The sequence below is a fragment of the Conger conger genome, chromosome 1, assembly GCF_963514075.1.
Source record: "Conger conger chromosome 1, fConCon1.1, whole genome shotgun sequence".
Classification (NCBI taxonomy): Eukaryota; Metazoa; Chordata; class Actinopteri; order Anguilliformes; family Congridae; genus Conger; species Conger conger.
The window spans coordinates 87,955,106-87,975,105 of record NC_083760.1 but is presented as its reverse complement, the minus strand read 5'-3'; the positions used below and the strand labels follow the sequence as shown (position 1 = coordinate 87,975,105).

Sequence of the window (20,000 nt, the reverse complement as noted above, 5' to 3'; positions counted from 1 at the left end):
GCAAGAGGGCTGTTTGGATTGAGTTTAAGGGTGGGGGGTATGGGCCTGGGGGACCAGTTGTTGCGTGCGTGTCAGTATGTGTGTGTTGTGTGTGTGTTTGGCGGAGGGGAGAAGGGGGGGGTGTTGTGTCACTTTAAACCCTGTATCCATTCATACCCACCCCGCTGTAAGAATGTCAGACTGCTTAGATTCCGCCGCGATTTCCGCGGGTTCGGGCGGATGCCGTTTGATCAGCCAGCCCCGTGCTTGGCTTTGATCTGCCTCACCTGGCATTGCTCCTGTCGGCCAATCCGATCCGCACCTTTCTCCTGCGGCCAATCACGTCCCGGGCTCAGGTGACAGGCTAATCTTTCTACACGGCTCGGTAAAAAAAAAAAAAAAAAAAAAAGGAGTTCGTCCTCTTCTCCGAGCATCTGTTTGTCATTTGTTGCTGCTTAATGACTTTTTGTCGGCTATATTTTTTCACGGCCGCATCGCCGGCTACACTTATCACTCATAAAAACTGTCACCGTTTTTATGTGCATTTACGATAGCTCATCTTAATTAAAACTCCGAGCATAAATCCTCCGGAGACGATTCTGCTGCGATCAGACGGATTTCTGAGTTCAGGTGTAAATATAACCTTGGGGAAATTTCCTAATGAAATGTTCTCGCTTTAAAAAAAAATGATGATTCACCTTGTACCTCATCTGTTGGCATGGTGACGTTGTAAAACGGATTTATAGCAGCGGTCTCTGAGCAGTAACTGTGGTGGGATTTCACAATTACTCACTTTCTCATCCGAAGGTAGTTACATCTTAGCGCTGTGATGCTAAACGTTGAGTGTATTTGCTTTATTTTTGTGTGACTCAGATGCTACCGCTTTGTTAGAGAGGCTCTGCCTCTCAGCGACCCGAGGGGCCCCTAGTGGCAGAGTTGTGTTACTGTTACGGAAGGTGTGCAGAAGGTTGCAGTTTTGTGTGCTGTCGGCCTGATGTGATTCTTTTATATATTATTTTTTCTGTCCTTGTGCTGTTGCCAGGGCAACGACTCAGAACATTCGTACCCTGATGGCATCAAAGAGCCAGGAATTATGGGTCTGACTTAGCCCAACATATTTGACAATTCTTAAAAAAACGAAAAAACTCAAATCAATTGGCAATGTGAACTGTGTGCGCGCCTTCTGTTCAATTTTTGAACTTCACATACGTAAAATAAATATTTGACTTCTATTAACTCTGAAATGGTGTTTTCAGTTTCCTACAGAAAGGCATTGTTCCGCGGCGTAGCTCATCGAGGTCACGTAACTCAGAGAGCTATTCAGCCGAGACAATTTTGTGAATTCGCAGCTGTGATTAATGATTAATAGGACAGGAGAATGAATGGTGACTGAGTGGCACGGTGATTTATTAGTGTGTTTTCTCACCTCGGGCCTCTGTGCAAGCGCACACTCTCTGCGTCTGCGTGTGATGACGTGCGAGTCAAAACGCAAAACGTTTTCAGGAATGTTTTCCACTCTTCGGCCGCGCGCTCACTCACTGTGGTCGTTAAAAAATCCCGTGACACCTTGAGAAAGGGTCGGTTGTTTTAACTCCGATTGTGCTCCGATGTCGTGTATTTCTGGTTCTGTGGTTACCTGTCTACCTGCCCAGGTAAATGAGCTGCTCGCTACCTGTAATTACCTTTTAATTGTGCACTGTCCCTGCAGAAACGCACAATAAAATAAATAAATGTCAAATTTGACAAAAAACAAAAACCAAAAAAAAACAGCTCAATACATCTGGTCATCTAATCATTCCCAAAATCAGGTGTTGCAAAACTTTTTTCTGATACGACCTTAAATAAATATTCACAAATTTACATGACCCCCCAACACCCCATCCACACACACACGCCTCAGGCCTAACAGCTCTGTTCAGCTGTGAGTATATTGTTGACATACCACAATCTCTCGTGCCTCATTGCTTCATTATGTATTATTGCTCCGTGGTTGTGATATTCGACACGTAGTGCCTACACTCACATAGTTAAAAAAACGCCAAAAAAATTTCATGTGACTCCGGTAACCCCACATGGGGTCATGACCCACAGTCAGGGAACCCCTTCCCTAATAATTGGTTGGCTACAAGGTTGTCACTGCAAAAGACAAGTTCTCAGAGTTCTCACATAACTGACCTGTATAAATAAAGGTTAAATAAAATAAATTAAAATGTATTTGAACCTTTTCAATAAAGACGGAGAAACAAATGAACAGTCTCTCAGTACAGGCCCCTGAAGAGTGTGCGCAGGTTCTGTTATGGGTAACCGTGTAGTATAATATGCAGGGAACGGGGCTTATAACCTGGGCTTATAGAGGTTGAGGGTTCAATTTTGAGCTAGGCCATTGTACCCTTGTGGAAGGTTTTGACCTGAATTGCTTCAGTAAATATTCATATGCATGAATGGATACTATGTAATAAATACATAAATATTAAACATCTGCGTGTGTCACTCTGGATAAGAGTGTCTGCTAAATGCCTCCCAGCTGAAAAACAACAGCTCAAGCTAGGTTTTGAAACCAGCTGGTAGCAGGTTGGCCAGTTCAGACCAGCTCCCAGCTGTACATTGTTTAGCTGGTTGATCACTTCACACCAGCTCCCAGCTTGATATGGTTTAGCTGGTTGACCAGTTCACACCAGCTCCCAGCTCGACATGGTTTGACCAGCTCACGCCCAGCTAGACCAGCTTATGATCTGCATGACCAGCTCAATTTTAAAGCTGATCAAGCTGGCATAGATGGATTTTACAGCAGGGCTCAGCAGGCTAAAACGTTTTGTGGGGTAAAAACTTAGTTTAAAATATGAGTCCTTCGCCTTCCTGGTCAGATAGCCCTTCTGTTGCAAAGTGTCAGCCTGCCGATATCAAATGTTTAATTATAGAACTAACCGGAAAGAAATTCACTTTGAGATTCATCCCCTTGCAACATAAATCCAGCAGTCTTTGTAAAAAATAATGTTTCACAACGCAATAAACCCAAACCACTCCAAGCCAGGAAATGTATTCAGTTCATAATCATTACAAACACAATGCTGTAACTGATGACTTTTGTTTTTGAGCCAAATTTGTTAATTCGCTTCTTTGGAAATGTAAAAACATACCCAGCCAAGGTAACCGGTCCACAAATTAAAAATGAGAGAGGAAATCACAATAAATTGAAGACCTCTTTCATTGTGGCTGCGTTCCAGGATGATTCAGCATGCACAGCATGACCCGTGTTGGTAATGTTTAAACCGCCGCTTGTGTGAATGTGTGTTAGCACGTTAGCACGTTAGCAGGCGAGAGACGCCGTAACTCAGTTCAAGTTGAGGTGTCCGAGTTAGTGGCTGCGGGGGCTGTGTAGCGTTCTGGTGCTTTCGTTTTTTTATGTATGTCCCAGCGAGAGAGTTCAGAAAAAAAAAAAAAAAAAAAAAAGCATCTGATTGTGATTGACGCCCTCTGTGATTGACAGCTTGCAGTGTGATTGACGGTTGCATGCATGAATGTAACGGACTGACTCGTGTCTCATCAGGTGCGAGTGGGGCAGGCTCAGCCACAGGGAGGCGAGGCGGGGGATCTCCATGGCAACCCGTCCTACCCCATGGTGAGGCCCTCTGTGTGTTAGCGCGAGAGAAGGTTTTCCTGGAAGTCAGTGAGGTGCAGGATCTCTTAGCGAAGTGAAGAGGAAGGGTTCCCAATTCAGGTTTTCAGGGGAGAGGACGAGAAGGACGCTCCCGTCTTCCCACGAGAGCAACGCCGAGGTTCCGTCAGGGTCGGACGACGGCTCTGTCGGGGATGAGATGATGGTTTTCCCGCTTTCGGAGCGAGAACATGGCTTAGAATGTCGGAATATGAACACTGTGAGGGTTCTACTGGAGTAACAAGTTGACTACCAGAGCGGGACCAATGTTCAATCAGGAGAACCTAAGGTCCTGCTTTCATGAATAAATGCAAGTTGTCTCAGAACCAGGCTGAGGTTCAACCAGGTGATAGTGAGGATTTAAGTTCACGGATTGTTGGGAAGGTTACAGAAAAGAGATGCAAAAGCAGTGATATTCTCTCTGTGTATTATATACAGCTACAGTGAAGGTGAGTTTCTCAGTCAGACAGAGTTACTGCATTACTGTACTGGAAAGCAATGACAAGACATTCAGCCTCTCTATCAGTGATGTAGAGTTACATTTAGCAATGAAAAGCAACAAGATTTTCTGTGTGTATCAATGACAGCTACAGGAAACTTGTGAAGAGATGAGGATGTGTGTTAGAAATCTTTGTGTGTCAGAGATGTAGAGTTACAGGATGTGTTTTAGAAATCTTTGGGTGTCAGAGATGTAGAGTTGCAGGATATATGTTATAAATCTTTGTGTGTCAGAGATGTAGAGTTACAGGATGTGTGTTAGAAATCTTTGTGTGTCAGAGATGTAGAGTTACAGGATGTGTGTTAGAAATCTTTGTGTGTCAGAGATTTAGAGTTACAGGCTGTGTGTTAGAAATCTTTGTGTGTCAGAGATGTAGAGTTACAGGATGTGTTTTAGAAATCTTTGTGTGTCAGAGATGTAGAGTTACAGGATGTGTTTTAGAAATCTTTGGGTGTCAGAGATGCAGAGTTGCAGGATATATGTTATAAATCTTTGTGTGTCAGAGATGTAGAGTAACAGGATGTGTGTTAGAAATCTTTGGGTGTCAGATGTAGAGTTACAGGATGTATGTCAGAAACCTGTGGATGTCAGAGATGTAGAGTTACAGGATGTATGTTAGGGTGTCAGAGATGATTTGCTTTTTTGCTCGGAAAACATACTCATTTGTACCAAAAGAGAACATTACTGTACTTTCTGGGTACATTTGGGAAATGTGATCCTTGAAGACGTACCTCCACTGTCACTTTACTCCTGAGGGTGTGAGATGTAGCGTCACAGCACGGAGAGACAGCAACGAGACTCTCTGTGTGTGTGACACACGGATACAGAGCTACAAGGCGCAGGTCAGGAGGCAGTGAGAGGTCAGAGGTCAGTGTGTGGGGTCAGAGGTCAGTGTGTGGGGCGCAGGTTCTGATGCGGCCCCGGGTCGGTGGCCTCAGCCTCTCCGTCAGAGATACAGAGTTACAGAGTGACTGCGCGGGAGAGCATTGCGGGGTTCGTCAACCCCTCCGTCTTGAGATACGTCGTAGAGTTATGAGAAGGCGGATTCTCTGAGTGCGTAACACACAGGTGCAGAGTTGGAGGACACTGGCGAGCAGGCAGTGAGAGGTCAGAGGTCAGCGCGAGAGGTCAGAGGTCAGTGCGTGCGGGTCGGAGGTTCTGATCCGGCCCGGCGTCCGCTCCGGTGCTGCCTCTCCGCTCCGCCGGGGCCCGGGGCCGGAGGGAACCCGAGACGCGGGCGGCGTCCAGAATGAAAGCCTAGCTCCTGAGTGCTGACCTTTACCGAGGACGGCAGGTTTCCCCTTCTCCTCGCGCCCGCAAAAGGCCAACAGACCCACGTCACCGCGCTCGTAAAGGACGCAGGAAATGTCCCCCCGCCCGTCCGCCTGCTCCCTGTCACACTCAGACTCCAGGGCCGCGGTACACGCGCTGGCTTCCCATCCAAAACTCCACTATTCTGCCCGAGATTTTCTGGAACGGTCGCGTCCTCCAGTGCCGGTTCACTCCTGCATCGACTCACAGAAAGGCCTTTTTCGCCACGCATGCACTCGCGTGCTGCCGACGTAGCCCACGACCTCGTCAAACGCGTCAGATCAAACAAATGATTGTGCTAATTAGCTAATGAGGGGATGAGTTAGCACAATGTCCGGAAGCGGATCGGCCTTTTCCGCGTGCATTCCCTGGTTTCGGTGGCCGAGATTCCCATGTTCCCGCGCTCTCTTGGCTGGGAGCAGTGCGAACAGCCGGTCTGCACATTCCTCAGAGTAGGACATACCTGCCTTCAGTCTGGATTTTGGAATAGGGCTCCGACAGATGCAGAAGGATATAGCTTGCTGCCTTGAACCTGCTGTATCATTGTGGCAGCTTTGCCTGGACTTGTTTTTCTGGAGAGCGTTGTCCGCTAGCCGTCATCCGCTAGCCGTTGTCCGCTAGTCGTCATAGGCTAGCCTGTGTACGCTACCCGTTGTGTGCAAGCCGTCATCCACTAGGCTGCTGAGAGGAAGTCGTTTTGGGCGCTGGTGTCTGGAGGGAATGGATGTAACAAGGGCATGTAGCGTAGTGGTTAAGGTACAAGGCTGGGACCCGCAAGGTCGGTGGTTCTAATCCCGGTGTAGCCACAATAAGATCCGCACGGCCATTGGGCCCTTGAGCAAGGCCCTTAACCCTGCATTGCTCCAGGGGAGGATTGCCCCCTGCTTAGTCTAATCAACTGTACGTCGCTCTGGATAAGAGTGTCTGCCAAATGCTTTTAATTTAGTGTAATGTAATGTAAATGTTGAGTCAGGGTTACCCGTCTCAGTTGTGTGTGGAAGTTCGGTTTCCTCCCTGCGTTTAGCGGTTTTAGCGGTGTCTGTTCAGGAAGGTGTGCTTGCGTTAATTTTACGCCCAGGTTCTGAGGCTCCCCACATCCATCCCGACGCCTTTCGATGGTGACGCTTCTTTCCTACACCGCTGCCAGCTATCTTTTATTAGCTTGAACGTGGCTTTTTTTTTTTTCAAACAAAGAATTATCGCCTAATGGGCTTCACAGTAAATAAGATAACAATTATTAAGGGGCGAATGAAGTCACAACAGCACAGTGAGAACTAAAGAGCAGCTGTGTATCTCGCGGCACGCTGTGATTTCATTGCCTTAGACTTGGTGTAAAATGCATTCGCGTGGTGTTAATGACATAAAGCATTAGCTTAGTGTAAATTACATAAAGCATTAACGTGGTGTAAATGACACGCACGGTAAAAATGCTCAGTGTTAAATCAGCTTTCACACCTGGGCTGCTCAAACCTGTTCCTGGAGATCTACCGGACAACCCTAACATAGCGCACCTCATTCAGACAGCTAGAGACCTTGTTAAGCCCTTAATTAGTTGAACCAAGTGTGCTAAATTAGGGTTGAAATGAAAACCTACAGGTACATCTCCAGGAACAGGGTCGGGCCCCCCTGTCTTACAGATGACCTGTATTGGACTCATATGTACTGTGTACTAGAGTTGAATTAACACTAGACATTGTACTGTTTAGACTTCAGGAAGCCTTGCTGCTATCGAGGCGCAGGTTGGATTTGGCAGTTACCTGAGCCCTGTGTCACTGGTGAAAGTTGTCGGAGGTTTCCCTTACTTAGCAGTGAGGAGGGAAGACCTTTGACACCCGCTCCCCCCCCCGGCAGTATCTGTCCGTTCCCCTGTCCTTTGAAAAGCCTCAGCTGTCGTCTTTGTTAGTTTGTTTGTTTTAGCCGAACTGCTGTAATCCGAGTCTCGGCGGGAACGTTCCGCAAACCGGTCGGCGTGTTCACCGCGGCGATCGCCACCCCCGCCCAGAGCCGGCCGGTCGCCATGGCGATGTCACAGGAAGTGGACGAGTCTCTCTGGGTCATCACTGTAGAGTTACAGAGAACCGAGTCTATTGGCAGCATTAGCCCTTTTTTTTTTTTTTTTGACCGGTAAGAAGGAGAATCGTGGCGCTCCCTTTCAGTCGCACTCGTTCCCAGAGCCGGGAGCGATTCGTTTGGGCGATTCTACACCAATGGCAATGCCTCTCTGGGAAAACGGCAGTAAAAGGAAACCCCCATCGGCCAATCAGTGCCAACAGGAGAGCAGGTCTTCCCGTACCGCGCGCGGGTGGTGTGAGAGTGCGTCTTAATGCCTGTGATGCAGATCCCCTGACCTGGCTGTACATATGCTGGCCTTCTGGAATTAAGTTATTTTTGGGGGGGGGGGGTACAGCCTGTAGCCTAGTGGCTAAGTTGCTTGACTGCTGCCCTGAAGGTTGGTGGTTCAAATCCCCAGTGTAATCACAATAAGATCCACCCAGCTGTTGGGCCCTTGAGCTAGGCCCTTCACCCCACATTGCTCCAGGGGGGGTTGGCCCCAAATCGCTTTGGATTAAAGCGTCAGATAAATAACTGTAGTGTAATGTGGCGCACATTGGCTGTGAACCTCGTGCTGCCTGCTGTAGTTGTTGTTGTGAATGAACAGAATGTGAATGTCTGGGAGTATTAACGGCGGGTTTGTTGTTTTCTCCTCCAGAGTTTCGCCGAGAACACGATGAACGAGCTCCTGGGCTGGTACGGGTACGACAAGGTGGAGCTGCGCGACTCTCACGACCTGGAGATCCCCAACTACCCCGACGGGGAGGCGCGCCAGCACATCTCCGTCCTGAAAGGTGAGCGCAGGGGTGCCTTCAGCACACAGCTGAGAGATCAGCACAACCAACACACACCTGAGAGATCAGCACAACCAACACACACCTGAGAGATCAGCACAACCAACACACGCCTGAGAGATCAGCACAACCAACACACACCTGAGAGATCAGCACAACCAACACACGCCTGAGAGATCAGCACAACCAACACACGCCTGAGAGATCAGCACAACCAACACACGCCTGAGAGATCAGCACAACCAACACACGCCTGAGAGATCAGCACAACCAACACACACCTGAGAGATCAGCACAACCAACACACACCTGAGAGATCAGCTCAGGTGACCAGCACACGCCTGAGAGATCAGCACAACCAACACACGCCTGAGAGATCAGCACAACCAACACACACCTGAGAGATCAGCTCAGGTGACCAGCACACGCCTGAGAGATCAGCACAACCAACACACGCCTGAGAGATCAGCACAACCAACACACACCTGAGAGATCAGCTCAGGTGACCAGCACACGCCTGAGAGATCAGCACAGGTAACCAGGACACACCTGAGAGATCAGCTCAGGTAAACAGCACACAGCTGAGAGATCAGCACAGGTAACCAGGACACACCTGAAAGATCAGCACAGGTAACCAGCACACACCGGAGAGATCAGCATCAGCACAGGTTACCAGCACACACCTGAGAGATCAGCACAGGTAACCAGGACACACCTGAGAGATCAGCCCAACCAGAACACACCTGAGAGACCAGCATAGGTAACCAGCTACCAGCTCAGATGAGCTACCAGCACTAGCTGGTTGACCAGCTCATACTCAGCAAGGCCAGCTCCAGTTCCACAGCAGGAATGTAACCCCCCGTAGCCTGAGCAGGTAGCTCTCCAGTGCAGGTACCCATACATGCGCCTGGGAGAAGGCCGACTCAGCTCAAACTCAGGTACACCTGCACAGGGAGCAGAGGCGGACCGGACTGGTACAGCCATGGCTACCTGTGGCCCATTCTAGCTGCACTTTCCTGGACTGTCACGTAAAACTAATATGAATTTCCACAGCATTTCCTCAGAAAATTGGCAATGAATTCACTTCAGACTTGTCGCCGTGGGATACTGGATCAAGGCCCCCGCTCCACTGTGGCACACTTCTCGCTGTTGGGATTTCGTCAGACCAACAATGTTTCATTGTCCGGTATCTGGTGCCCCCGTCACTTTGTTTTTGTATTTCCATGGAAACGGGCTGACGGGGACACAATGGGGGTTGTAATTCCCACTCCCCCGAACCACCACCCCCACCCCCACCCATCCCCCCCCCCCCCGTCCCCCTTCTCCCCATCTTGAGCTGTAGAAGAGAAGATTAGGATTTAAAGACAGACAGGACCCCCCCGGCCCCCCCCCCCCTCGCAGGCCCGCGTCCGTCATGTAATTACGCTCCTACTCGGAGCGAGGCACGCGCGAAGATTAGGATATTTATTATACTCCGCGGAAGGCCTCTGCAAATCGCCAGATTAGGGAAGAAACAATAAAACCTAATTAAGTAACTCATTTATCACAAATCCCTAGTAAGTAGTACGGAGTGAGAATTTTTTATTTTTTTTTCCTGTAAATCCTTGAAAATGTGCAAACAGTTTTATTAATTATAGCTCGTTCGCGGCGCTACGAGACGGGAGGTGAGATTGGGTATTATGTTGGGTCCGTGTGGCGGTGTTGGACGGGTTGGGTTCGGGCCTGCTGTGGAGCGGCCGGAGGGTGGGCCCGGGGGAAATTTATCCAGCTTTTTTTTTTTCTGTTTCATGACATTTCAAAAATTCAAGTGTTAGATTCCAGACTGTTAGGTCTGAGGTGCTGTTGCTTGCCGCCGTTTCCATGGTGAAGCAGTTCCCAAATTGTGGTTAGGTTGTGAGAGAGAGAGAGAGACAGGGAGAGAGAAAGGGAGAGGGAGAGAGTGAGAGAGAGAGTGAGAGAGGGGAAAGAGACAGAGAGAGCGAGAGAGGAAGAGAGAGAGAGAGAGAGGGGGAAGAGACAGAGAGAGCGAGAGGGGGGGAGACAGAGAGAGAGAGAGCGGAAGAGAGAAAGAGAGTGAGAAAGGGGAAAGAGACAGAGAGAGAGACATCATTGGCCACGTGTGAAAAACACACTGGTCACATTGTGTGCTTGGTCATTTTAGCATATCATATTTCTATGAAAAATGTTCCATATTTCAACACATTCGGCTGTGTTTTAAAACAGGGTGTGGCACCAAAATTGAAATGATTCTGGCATGAACACTGCTGTGTTCTGAAAGTTTATACAACAGAATGTCTCCCTAAGAAAGTCATAACTACTTCAGTAAAGCATTTATAAATCCTTGTTCATGATATGCTATACATTATAACACATGCTATCACCACACTATTATTGACATTGTTGGCTGGATCCAGTGTCTACGAAAACAATATGGCTTGTGTTTACATATGACATTACACAGCTGTAAACAGTATCCTACATGTTATAACAGAATACAGGTTAACAGATGCCTTATACAAGAGTTATATAATGGATAAGCATGGCTTATGTATATTTTATAGCTCCTTTGTGAACCAGGGAGGTGTCTGTCACACTGTGTGTCTTAATGCACTCCTACGGTCTGGGCACTTTGCCTCCTTTCAAAACCCCCGTCTTTATCTGCCGACCTTTAACCCTGTACGGTGTGAGGTCACAAATACGCCATGAGAATGCTCTTTACGGAACATTCCATCGCTGATGTCACAATCAGTGCTGGTTATCGAACGCAGGGGAGTTCCAGAACACTGACGAACACACTCCCAGGAAGCCTGTTCCCCAAAGGGTTAAGTGCGGATGTTTTTTTTTAACGCGGAAAGGGTTAATGGCGGTATCGGGCAATCGCGTTCCCCGGCAGTGGGGGGGGGGATTTCAGAATTAACTGCTCCAACTGATCTAACCAGATGAGTCTCTATCGCAGTCCCGGCGGACTCTTTATCTCCGCGGCGTAGCCAGCCGACCTTTGACCCCTCCCCCACTCCCCCGGCGTCCTGGCCCCCCGCGGACCGTCTGCCTCCGGATTGGCGTGTCGCCGCGGCGACAGGGTCATCATGGCGGCGAGCGCGAGGAGTAATTTAAAGGGAGGGAAATCGATAGCGGCATTAACCGCGCTGTCTGCGGCCCGCGCACACGCGCACCGGGGCATGCTGGGAAGGCAGACGCATACATCACCGTTAGTGTCGGCGCTAACAGCCCCGCGCAACGATTATTCAGCTGTTCGCTTCTCGGGGACTGTTTTTCTATTTCCCCAGAGAATCATCTATTTTTTTTTTTTTTTTTTGCATTTTTTTTTTTTTTACTTTTCCAAGCGAAAGTGTTTTTTTTTTTTTTTTTTTTTTTTTTTTTGTTTCACTGTATTTTATCCTAAATACAATTTTCTCGAACCGAATGGGTGTTTTTTTTTTTTTTTATTCACAGTACGTGCAAATGGCTCTGTTTGTGTATCTGTCCGCTGTTTAGGTGCTGTTACGCTCTACAGAGTGAAGAGAGAATAATGAACAGTGTATGTGTGGCTCCACCCTAAATTGTTGCCCAATTTGTGTGCAGGGAATATTCAGAATGTATTTCTGTTCTCCCAGATGGGGATAATTGTCCATAAATACTTGTTCATGGGTTTGTGTTCAGCTGAGTTCAGCTGGTTAATGAAACATGGTTAACGACTGCAGGATTTTCGGAACGGTGGAGTGGTGCCAGTTCAGCGGGAGTGTGTTTGAGCTATCGGTCCTAACGAATGGCCATGGTCCTATCCCACGAGAGAGGGGTCCTCTCTCTCTCTCTCTCTCTCTCTCTCACTCTCTTTCTCTCTCACTCTCCCTCACTCTCTCACTCACTCCCTCTCACTCTCTCTCTCTTTCCCTCTCTCTCCCGCTCTCTCTCTCTCTGCCTCCGCTCTCCCATTCTCTCTTTGGCTCTCTCCCACTCTCTTTCTCCTCTTTTTTTCCTCTTTCACTCTCACTCTCACTCCCCATCTCCAATTCTATCTCTCTCTCCCCCTCTTATGCTCTCTCTCCCTCTCCCTCTCTCTCCCTCTCTGTCACTCCCCCTCTCCCTCTCTGTCACCCTCTCCCTCTCTCCCTCATCTCTCTCTCTCTCTCTCTCTCTCCCTCTCTCTCTGTCACCCTCTCCCTCTCTCCCTCATCTCTCTCTCTCTCTCTCTCTCTCCCTCATCTCTCTCTCTCTCTCTCTCTCTCTCTCTCTCTCTCTCTCTCTCTCCCTCATCACTCATGGCAGAGTATAGTGAAGACTGATTCCATCACAGCGAGTGTGACTGTAAATCTCTCCTCTCAGAAATGCCGTCAGGCAGCTGCGTGTTCGGCTGCTTAGCCCTGATTGCCGAGATATTGTCCTGATGTTTCTGCGCAGGGTGCATATTTATTGATTCCTGCTACGCTGCAGGGTCTCGTTGCCGGTCGTTGGTTCACGGGTCTGTGGAGGTAACGGGCGGTGAGGGTATTTTCAGAGCCTTTATGTACGTCACATGACATCCAGACTCCATCACGCGAGGGGGTAACTGTAATATCGGGGTGCTTAAAATGCACAGACCTAGAAAAGTGCAGCCCCCGAGGGGGGGGGGGGGTGAATTCTAATTCTGGTGAATTCTGACTTCCCCTTACTCATCGGTCTACTGCAATTACACATGCATCACTCCCATCTTTTATGATATGAAAGTATTTTTCATCTTGCTGTATTATTGGGGGAATACTTTGCCTGTTCAGTAATATTGAGAGGTGGGGGGCGGGCGGGGGTTATAGCCCCCCTATTCCCCCGTAAATTACCCCCCTGTCACTGCCGCCTTTTAAAAATATTACCTTATATTCACCGCGGCCTCCCTCACATTGGTTTGCCTGCAGGGCGGTGTTTTGGTAGCCAATGGGAGTGCAGGCTGATTGGCTCTGTGTGGTTCGCTGGGTCCTGTGGAGAGGAGGATTGTGGGTGGTTTCTATTTCCAGATCCAGCTCTGCATTTCTCTCCGTGGCATTCGGGACACGGTGGTCACGGGGATTCCCGCAGAAGGAACCATGTTTTCCCGGGGCTTGCGCGCCAAGGGGGACCGAGATCGATGACGCACGCAGCGGCACTCGCAGTGCGGTGTCACCTCCACACGTAACAATTAAGTCTTTGAGTGTTTGCGTGGTGCCTGCGTGCCTGTGCCCTTTCTCTCTGCAACAATAAGCCTCTGTTGTGTTCGGGCTGAGCATGTTCCTGTCTCTCTGTGAGGTCCCTGCGGAGCAGAACTGCCAGGGAAACCGTCCTGTTTTATGAACGTGTCGGAAGTTTCCGCTGTGTTCTGGGACGAACAGCTCGGTCTGGCCCAGCTCGGGCAGCTACCAGAACCGGTCACAGACCTGGTTTGATTGACACACAAATTCATTACAAACTAACGGTACTGTTTTTTTTGCAGTGAATTACTCGGACCGCAAACCGTTCATTTTCAAATCAGACATTCCGGTCTAACCCCCGGGCATCTGCCAAACCTAGCCTGGGGTAGCAGGGCTAATTTAGGACTGTGAACTCTGTCTATAATGAGCTGAAAGCCACGAACTGTTCGAATGTAACAGTCAATAAACGAACCTGTCCGCTCTCCTTTAAAAAAAAAAAAAACACTTCTCCTTCTAGTTTGTGGTTGCCTGTAGCGTAGTGGTTAAGGTAAATGACTGGGACCCGCAAGGTCGGCGGTTCTAATCCCCGGTGTAGCCACAATATGATCCGCACAGCCGTTGGGCCCTCGAGCAAGGCCCTTAACCCTGCATTGCTCCAGGGGATTGTCTCCTGCTGAGTCTAATCAACTGTAAGTCGCTTTGGATAAAAGCATCAGCCAACGGCATGTAATGTGATTTTGTTTTTCTCAGTCTTGTCTTCTTTCCTCTTTTTTTTTTTTCCAGAAAATTCTTTGCCAAAACCCAAGAGTCTGGAGGAGAGCTCCGGCTCCCCGAATTTCGCCAACAGCTCCCACGCCCCGCCCAACCCCAGGAACGGCGTGTCCGAGCCGACCGCCGCTCCCTCCTCCTCCTCTTCCTCCTCCTCCTCTTCCTCCTCCTCCTCCTCCTCGTCCAGTGCCAAGGAGCACGGGAACGTCCCCATCATCGTTCCACTGATCCCGCCCCCCTCATCAAACCGCCCGCAGGTGAGTTCACCTGAGCGCCTGTCACTCACAACCACACCCCCCCCCCGTCAAACCTCCTGTCAATCACAACCACGCCCCCCCTCATCAAACCGCCTGTCAATCACAACCACGCCCCCGCCCTCATCAAACCGCCTGTCACTCACAACCCCGCCCCCGCCCTCATCAAACATCCTGTCACTCACAACCACACCCCCCCTCATCAAACCGTCTGTCAATCGCAACCACGCCCCCCCATCAAACCGCCTGTCAATCACAACCACGCCCCCCCTCATCAAACCGCCTGTCACTCACAACCACGCCCCCCCTCATCAAACCTCCTGTCACTCACAACCACGCCCCCCCTCATCAAACCGCCTGTCAATCACAACCACGCCCCCCCATCAAACCGCCTGTCAATCACAACCACGCCCCCCCTCATCAAACCTCCTGTCACTCACAACCACGCCCCCCCCCTCATCAAACCGCCTGTCACTCACAACCACACCCCCCCTCATCAAACCTCCTGTCACTCACAACCACGCCCCCCCTCATCAAACCTCCTGTCACTCACAACCACGCCCCCCCCCTCATCAAACCGCCTGTCACTCACAACCACGCCCCCCCTCATCAAACCGCCTGTCAATCACAACCACGCCCCCCCTCATCAAACCGCCTGTCAATCACAACCACGCCCCCCCTCATCAAACCGCCTGTCACTCACAACCACGCCCCCCCCCTCATCAAACCGCCTGTCACTCACAACCACGCCCCCCTCATCAAACCGCCTGTCAATCACAACCACGCCCCCCCTCATCAAACCGCCTGTCAATCACAACCACACCCCCCCTCATCAAACCTCCCACAGGTGAGTTCACCTGAGTGCTCGTCACTCCAACCCTAACAACCCTAACATTCAACAGCGAGAGCAGGGCTGCCCAACCCTGTTTCTGGAGATCTACCACCCTGTAGGTTTTCACTCTAACCCTAAAAAAGCACACCTCATTCAACAGCTAGAGCAGGGCTGCCCCAACCCTGTTCCTGGAGATCTACCGTCCTGTAGGTTTTCAGTTCTGCTCTAATATGCCACACCTGACACTACTAATGTTGAATGAGTTGTGCTTTGTTCGGGTTGCGGTGAAAACCTACTGGACTGTATACCTTCAGGAACAGGGTGGGGAACCCACACACACACACACACACACACACACATAAATGATATATGTATCTTTACACCCAGCATCTCTGACCCTGACACACGTCAGCATTCCACACACACCTGGCCACCTTTTCTTTTACGGTTGATAGTAGGAAATGAAATCCAAGCCTGAGCAGAAAGGCGAGGAGGGCTTCCTGTAATTGGAAACTTTGATTGAATCGTCTGAGAAGGCCTTGTGAAGCAGCGTGGCTCAGATCATGAGGGCGATATCTCTCAGAGATCAGTGGAGATAAAAAAAAAAGCTTTTAAAAAAAGATGATGTGTGCCAGACAAAGATGCCTGTGTGTGAGAACCGCAGCTTCGGTTACGTGTGCCGTGTCGTATCGCATGTTTGCGTGTGTGTGTGTGTGTGAGTGTGTTATCAGCGCTGGTGTGAGTGTGTTGTGGGAGTGTGTGTGTTTGTGTGTGTGTGTGTGTTATCAGTGCTGGTGTGAGTGTGTGTGAGTGTTGTCAGAGTTGGTGTGAGTGTGTGTGAGTGTTATCAGCGTTGGTGTGAGTGTGTGTGTGTGTGTTATCAGTGCTGGTCTGAGTGTGTGAGTGTCTTATCATTTCATATGGCATGTTTGCATGTGTGATCCCTGAAGGAGAGTGTGTTGGCCCCGGAGAGGTGACTCAGGTCATCAGCATGCGCTGAAACGGCGGACATTTTGGGCTTAAATTTTGGGCGACACCCTTCCCTGATACATGGACATCTACTGTGGCCTACCTGATCAGAGTTTATGTGTGTGTGTGTGTGTGCTTGTGCATGTGTGTGTATATGTGTGTGTGTGTGTGTGTGTTATCAGCGCTGGTGTGTGTGTGTTGCGGGAGTGTGTGGGGGTGTGTGTGTGTGTGTTGCAGGAGTGTGTGAGTGTGTGTGTGTGTGTGTGTTGCGGGAGTGTGTGGGGGTGTGTTGCGGGAGTATGTGGGGGTGTGTGTGTGTGTGTGTGTGTGTGTTGCAGGAGTGTGTGAGTGTGTGTGTGTGTGTGTGTTGCGGGAGTGTGTAGGGGTGTGTGTGTGTGTGTGTGTTGCAGGAGTGTGTGAGTGTGTGTGTGTGTGTTGCGGGAGTGTGTGGGTGTGTGTGTTGCAGGAGTGTGTGAGTGTGTGTGTGTGTTGCGGGAGGGTGTGGGGGTGTGTGTGTGTGTTGCACGAGTGTGTGTGTGTGTGTGTGTGTGTGTGTGTGTGTGTGTGTGTGTGTGTTGCAGGAGTGTGGCTCTGTTGGTTCCACTCACTGGCTGGCAGGCTGGGTGGCGGGTGTGGGGGAAACAGATGGTGGTCCGCTCTAAACAGTCCAGAGAACTGGCCCCTTCCCCTTCTCTCCGTCTCTCTCTCTCTCTCCCTCTCTCCATCTCTCTCAATTATTCATCCTCTCCTTCAGAGGCCAGCAGTGGACGCTGGTCTGGTCAGATTTGGATTCAAAATTCCCCCCAGGCAGAATGCCCTGCCAGTGCACAGAGGGATTTCAGAACTGCGGGTGTAGGACTGAGGGTCCAGGGAGTGTGTGTGTGTGTGTGTGTGTGTGTGTGTGTGTGTGTGTGTGTGTTTGTGAGATAGACAGTGTGTGTGTGTGTGTGTGTGTGTGTGTTTGTGAGATAGACAGTGTGTGTGTGTGTGTGTGTGTGTGTGTGTGTTTGTGAGATAGACAGTGTGTGTGTGTGTGTGTGTGTGAGAGAGAGAGAGAGAGAGAGAGAGAGAGAGAGTGTGTGTATGTGTGGGGGAGTGTGTGTGTGTGTTAGGTTTCACTCTAACCCTGACAACCCTAACGTTCAACAGCTAGAGCAGGGCTGCCCAACCCTGTTCCTGGAGATCTACTGTCCTGTAGGTTTTCACTCCAACCCTCACAAAGCACACCTCATTCAATAGCTAGAGATCTTGTTCAGCTGCTAATTAGTAGAAACAGGTGTGTGAAATTAGGGTTGAAATGAGAACCAGTGGATCTCCAGCAGATCTAAACAACTGGTCCCCAACCCTGTTCCTGGAGACCTACTGTTCTGCATCTTTCCCGCCGGCTCCTACTAATTTTCAGCTCATTGAGATCTCTAGCTGTTGAACGAGGTGTACTTTGTTGGGGTTGGAGTGAAAACCAACAGGACAATGCATCTCCAGGAACAGGGCTGGGACAGTCTGATCTCAATCTGAAAAAGGGTCATGTACAGTGCATCCGGAAAGTATTCACAGCGCTTCACTTTTCCCACATTTTGTCATGTTACAGCCTTATTCCAAAATGGAATAAATTCATTTTTTTCCTCAAAATTCTACACACAACACCCCATAATGACAACATGAAATACGTTTTTTTGAAAGCAAATTTATTCAAAATAAAAAACGAAGAAATCACATGTACATAAGTATTCACAGCCTTTGCTGTGAAGCCCAAAATTGAGCTCAGGTGCATCCTGTTTCCACTGATCAACCTTGAGATGTTTCTACAGCTTAATTGGAGTCCACCTGTGGTAAATTCAGTTGATTGGACATGATTTGGAAAGGCACACACCTGTCTATATAAGGTCCCACAGTTCACAGTCCAAGTTGGAGCACAAACCAAGCATGAAGTCAAAGGAATTGTCTGTAGACCTCCGAGACAGGATTGTCTTGAGGCACAAATCTGGGGAAGCGTACAGAAACATTTCTGCTGCTTTGAAGGTCCCAATGAGCACAGTGGCCTCCATCATCCGTAAATGGAAGAAGTTCGGAAACCACCAGGACTCTTCCTAGAGCTGGCCGCCCGTCTAAACTGAGAAATAGGGGGAGAAGGGCCTTAGTCAGGGAGGTGACCAAGAACCTGATGGTCACTCTGTTAGAGCTCCAGCGTTCCTCTGTGGAGAGAGGAGAACCTTCCAGAAGGACAACCATCTCTGCCATCAACCATCAATCCACCAATCAGACCTGTATGGTAGAGTGGCCAGACGGAAGCCACTCCTTAGTAAAAGGCACATGGCAGCCCGTCTGGAGCTTGCCAAAAGGCACCTGAAGGACTCTCAGACCATGAGAAACAAAATTCTCTGGTCTGATGCGACAAAGATTGAACTCTTTGGCGTGAATGCCAGGCGTCATGTTTGGAGGAAACCAGGCACCGCTCATTACCTGGCCAATACCATCCCAACAGGGAAGCATGGTGGTGGCAGCACCATGCTGTGGGGATGTTTTTCAGCGGCAGGAACTGGGAGACTAGTCAGGATTGAGGGAAAGATGAATGCAGCAATGTACAGAGACATCCTGGATGAAAACCTGCTCCAGAGTGCTCTTGACCTCAGACTGGGGCGACGGTTCATCTTTCAGCAGGACAACGACCCTAAGCACACAGCCAAGATATTAAAGAAGTGGCTTCAGGACAACTCTGTGAATGTCCTTGAGTGGCCCAGCCAGAGCCCAGACTTGAATCCGGTTGAACATCTCTGGAGAGATCTGAAAATGGCTGTGCACCGACGCTCCCCATCCAACCTGATGGAGCTTGAGAGGTGCTGCAAAGAGGAATGGGTGAAACTGCCCAAAGATAGGTGTGCCAAGCTAGTGGCATCATATTCAAAAAGACTTGAGGCTGTAATTGCTGCCAAAGGTGCATCAACAAAGTATTGAGCAAAGGCTGTGAATACTTATGTACATGTGATTTCTTAGTTTTTTATTTGTAATACATTTGCAAAAATTTCAAAAAAGATTATTTCATGTTGTCATTATGGGGTGTTCTCTGTAGAATTTTGAGGAAAAAAATGAATTTATTCCATTTTGGAATAAGGCTGTAACATAACAAAATGTGGGAAAAGTGAAGCGCTGTGAATACTTTCCAGATGCACTGTAGGTGCATTTTTCTGTGTTAGCCCAGCACTAAAACACCCGATTCAATTCACCAAGATCCTGATTGAAGACCGTGGCTGTGTTAGAAACTGCATACTGGCATACTACTCATACTAAATACTAAATTCAGGTTGATTTTCATTGCAACGTCGTATGAGTGGTCCGCTAGCTGTGTGATTTTTGATGCAGCCCATGACTTAGCTAATTAGCTGAGTCAGCTGCTGTAACGGCAGGCTAAAACAGAAGCCTGCGCCCTTTGAGAATGAGACTGGACACCCCCGCTGTACAGCCTCTGCAGCGCTGACAGCTTGTGAAAGTTCTCCCTCCTCCGACACTAAAAGGCCCCGCAAACGGACGATAACCGCGGAGAGAGAGAGAGAGAGCCGTGAAATATTCATGCTGCCTCCGCTGAACTATCTCCGAGCCCAAGGGAGTTTTTCCGCTTAATTGCAAATTAGTCCTCTCTTTAAACCTGAATTCGCTTTAGACACATTAAGCTTAACAAGTAAAAAAGAAAAGCCGGTAAAAAAAAAGGGAAAACGTGGAGAGCAAACTGTGTCCTGGTCCAGTGATCACAGATCGGG

At 49.2% G+C, this 20,000-nt stretch overlaps 1 protein-coding gene across 1 annotated transcript in view; it reads left to right on the top strand.

Moving 5' to 3' along the window:
- The window catches only part of sobpa (sine oculis binding protein homolog (Drosophila) a), an 80,837-nt gene that overhangs the window by 9,679 nt on the left and 51,158 nt on the right, over positions 1 to 20,000 (top strand). Inside the window, 4 exon segments of the mRNA XM_061261966.1 lie at positions 3,527 to 3,598; positions 8,155 to 8,290; positions 14,209 to 14,430; positions 14,433 to 14,450. Of these exon segments, the coding sequence (XP_061117950.1) occupies positions 3,527 to 3,598; positions 8,155 to 8,290; positions 14,209 to 14,430; positions 14,433 to 14,450 (448 nt within the window).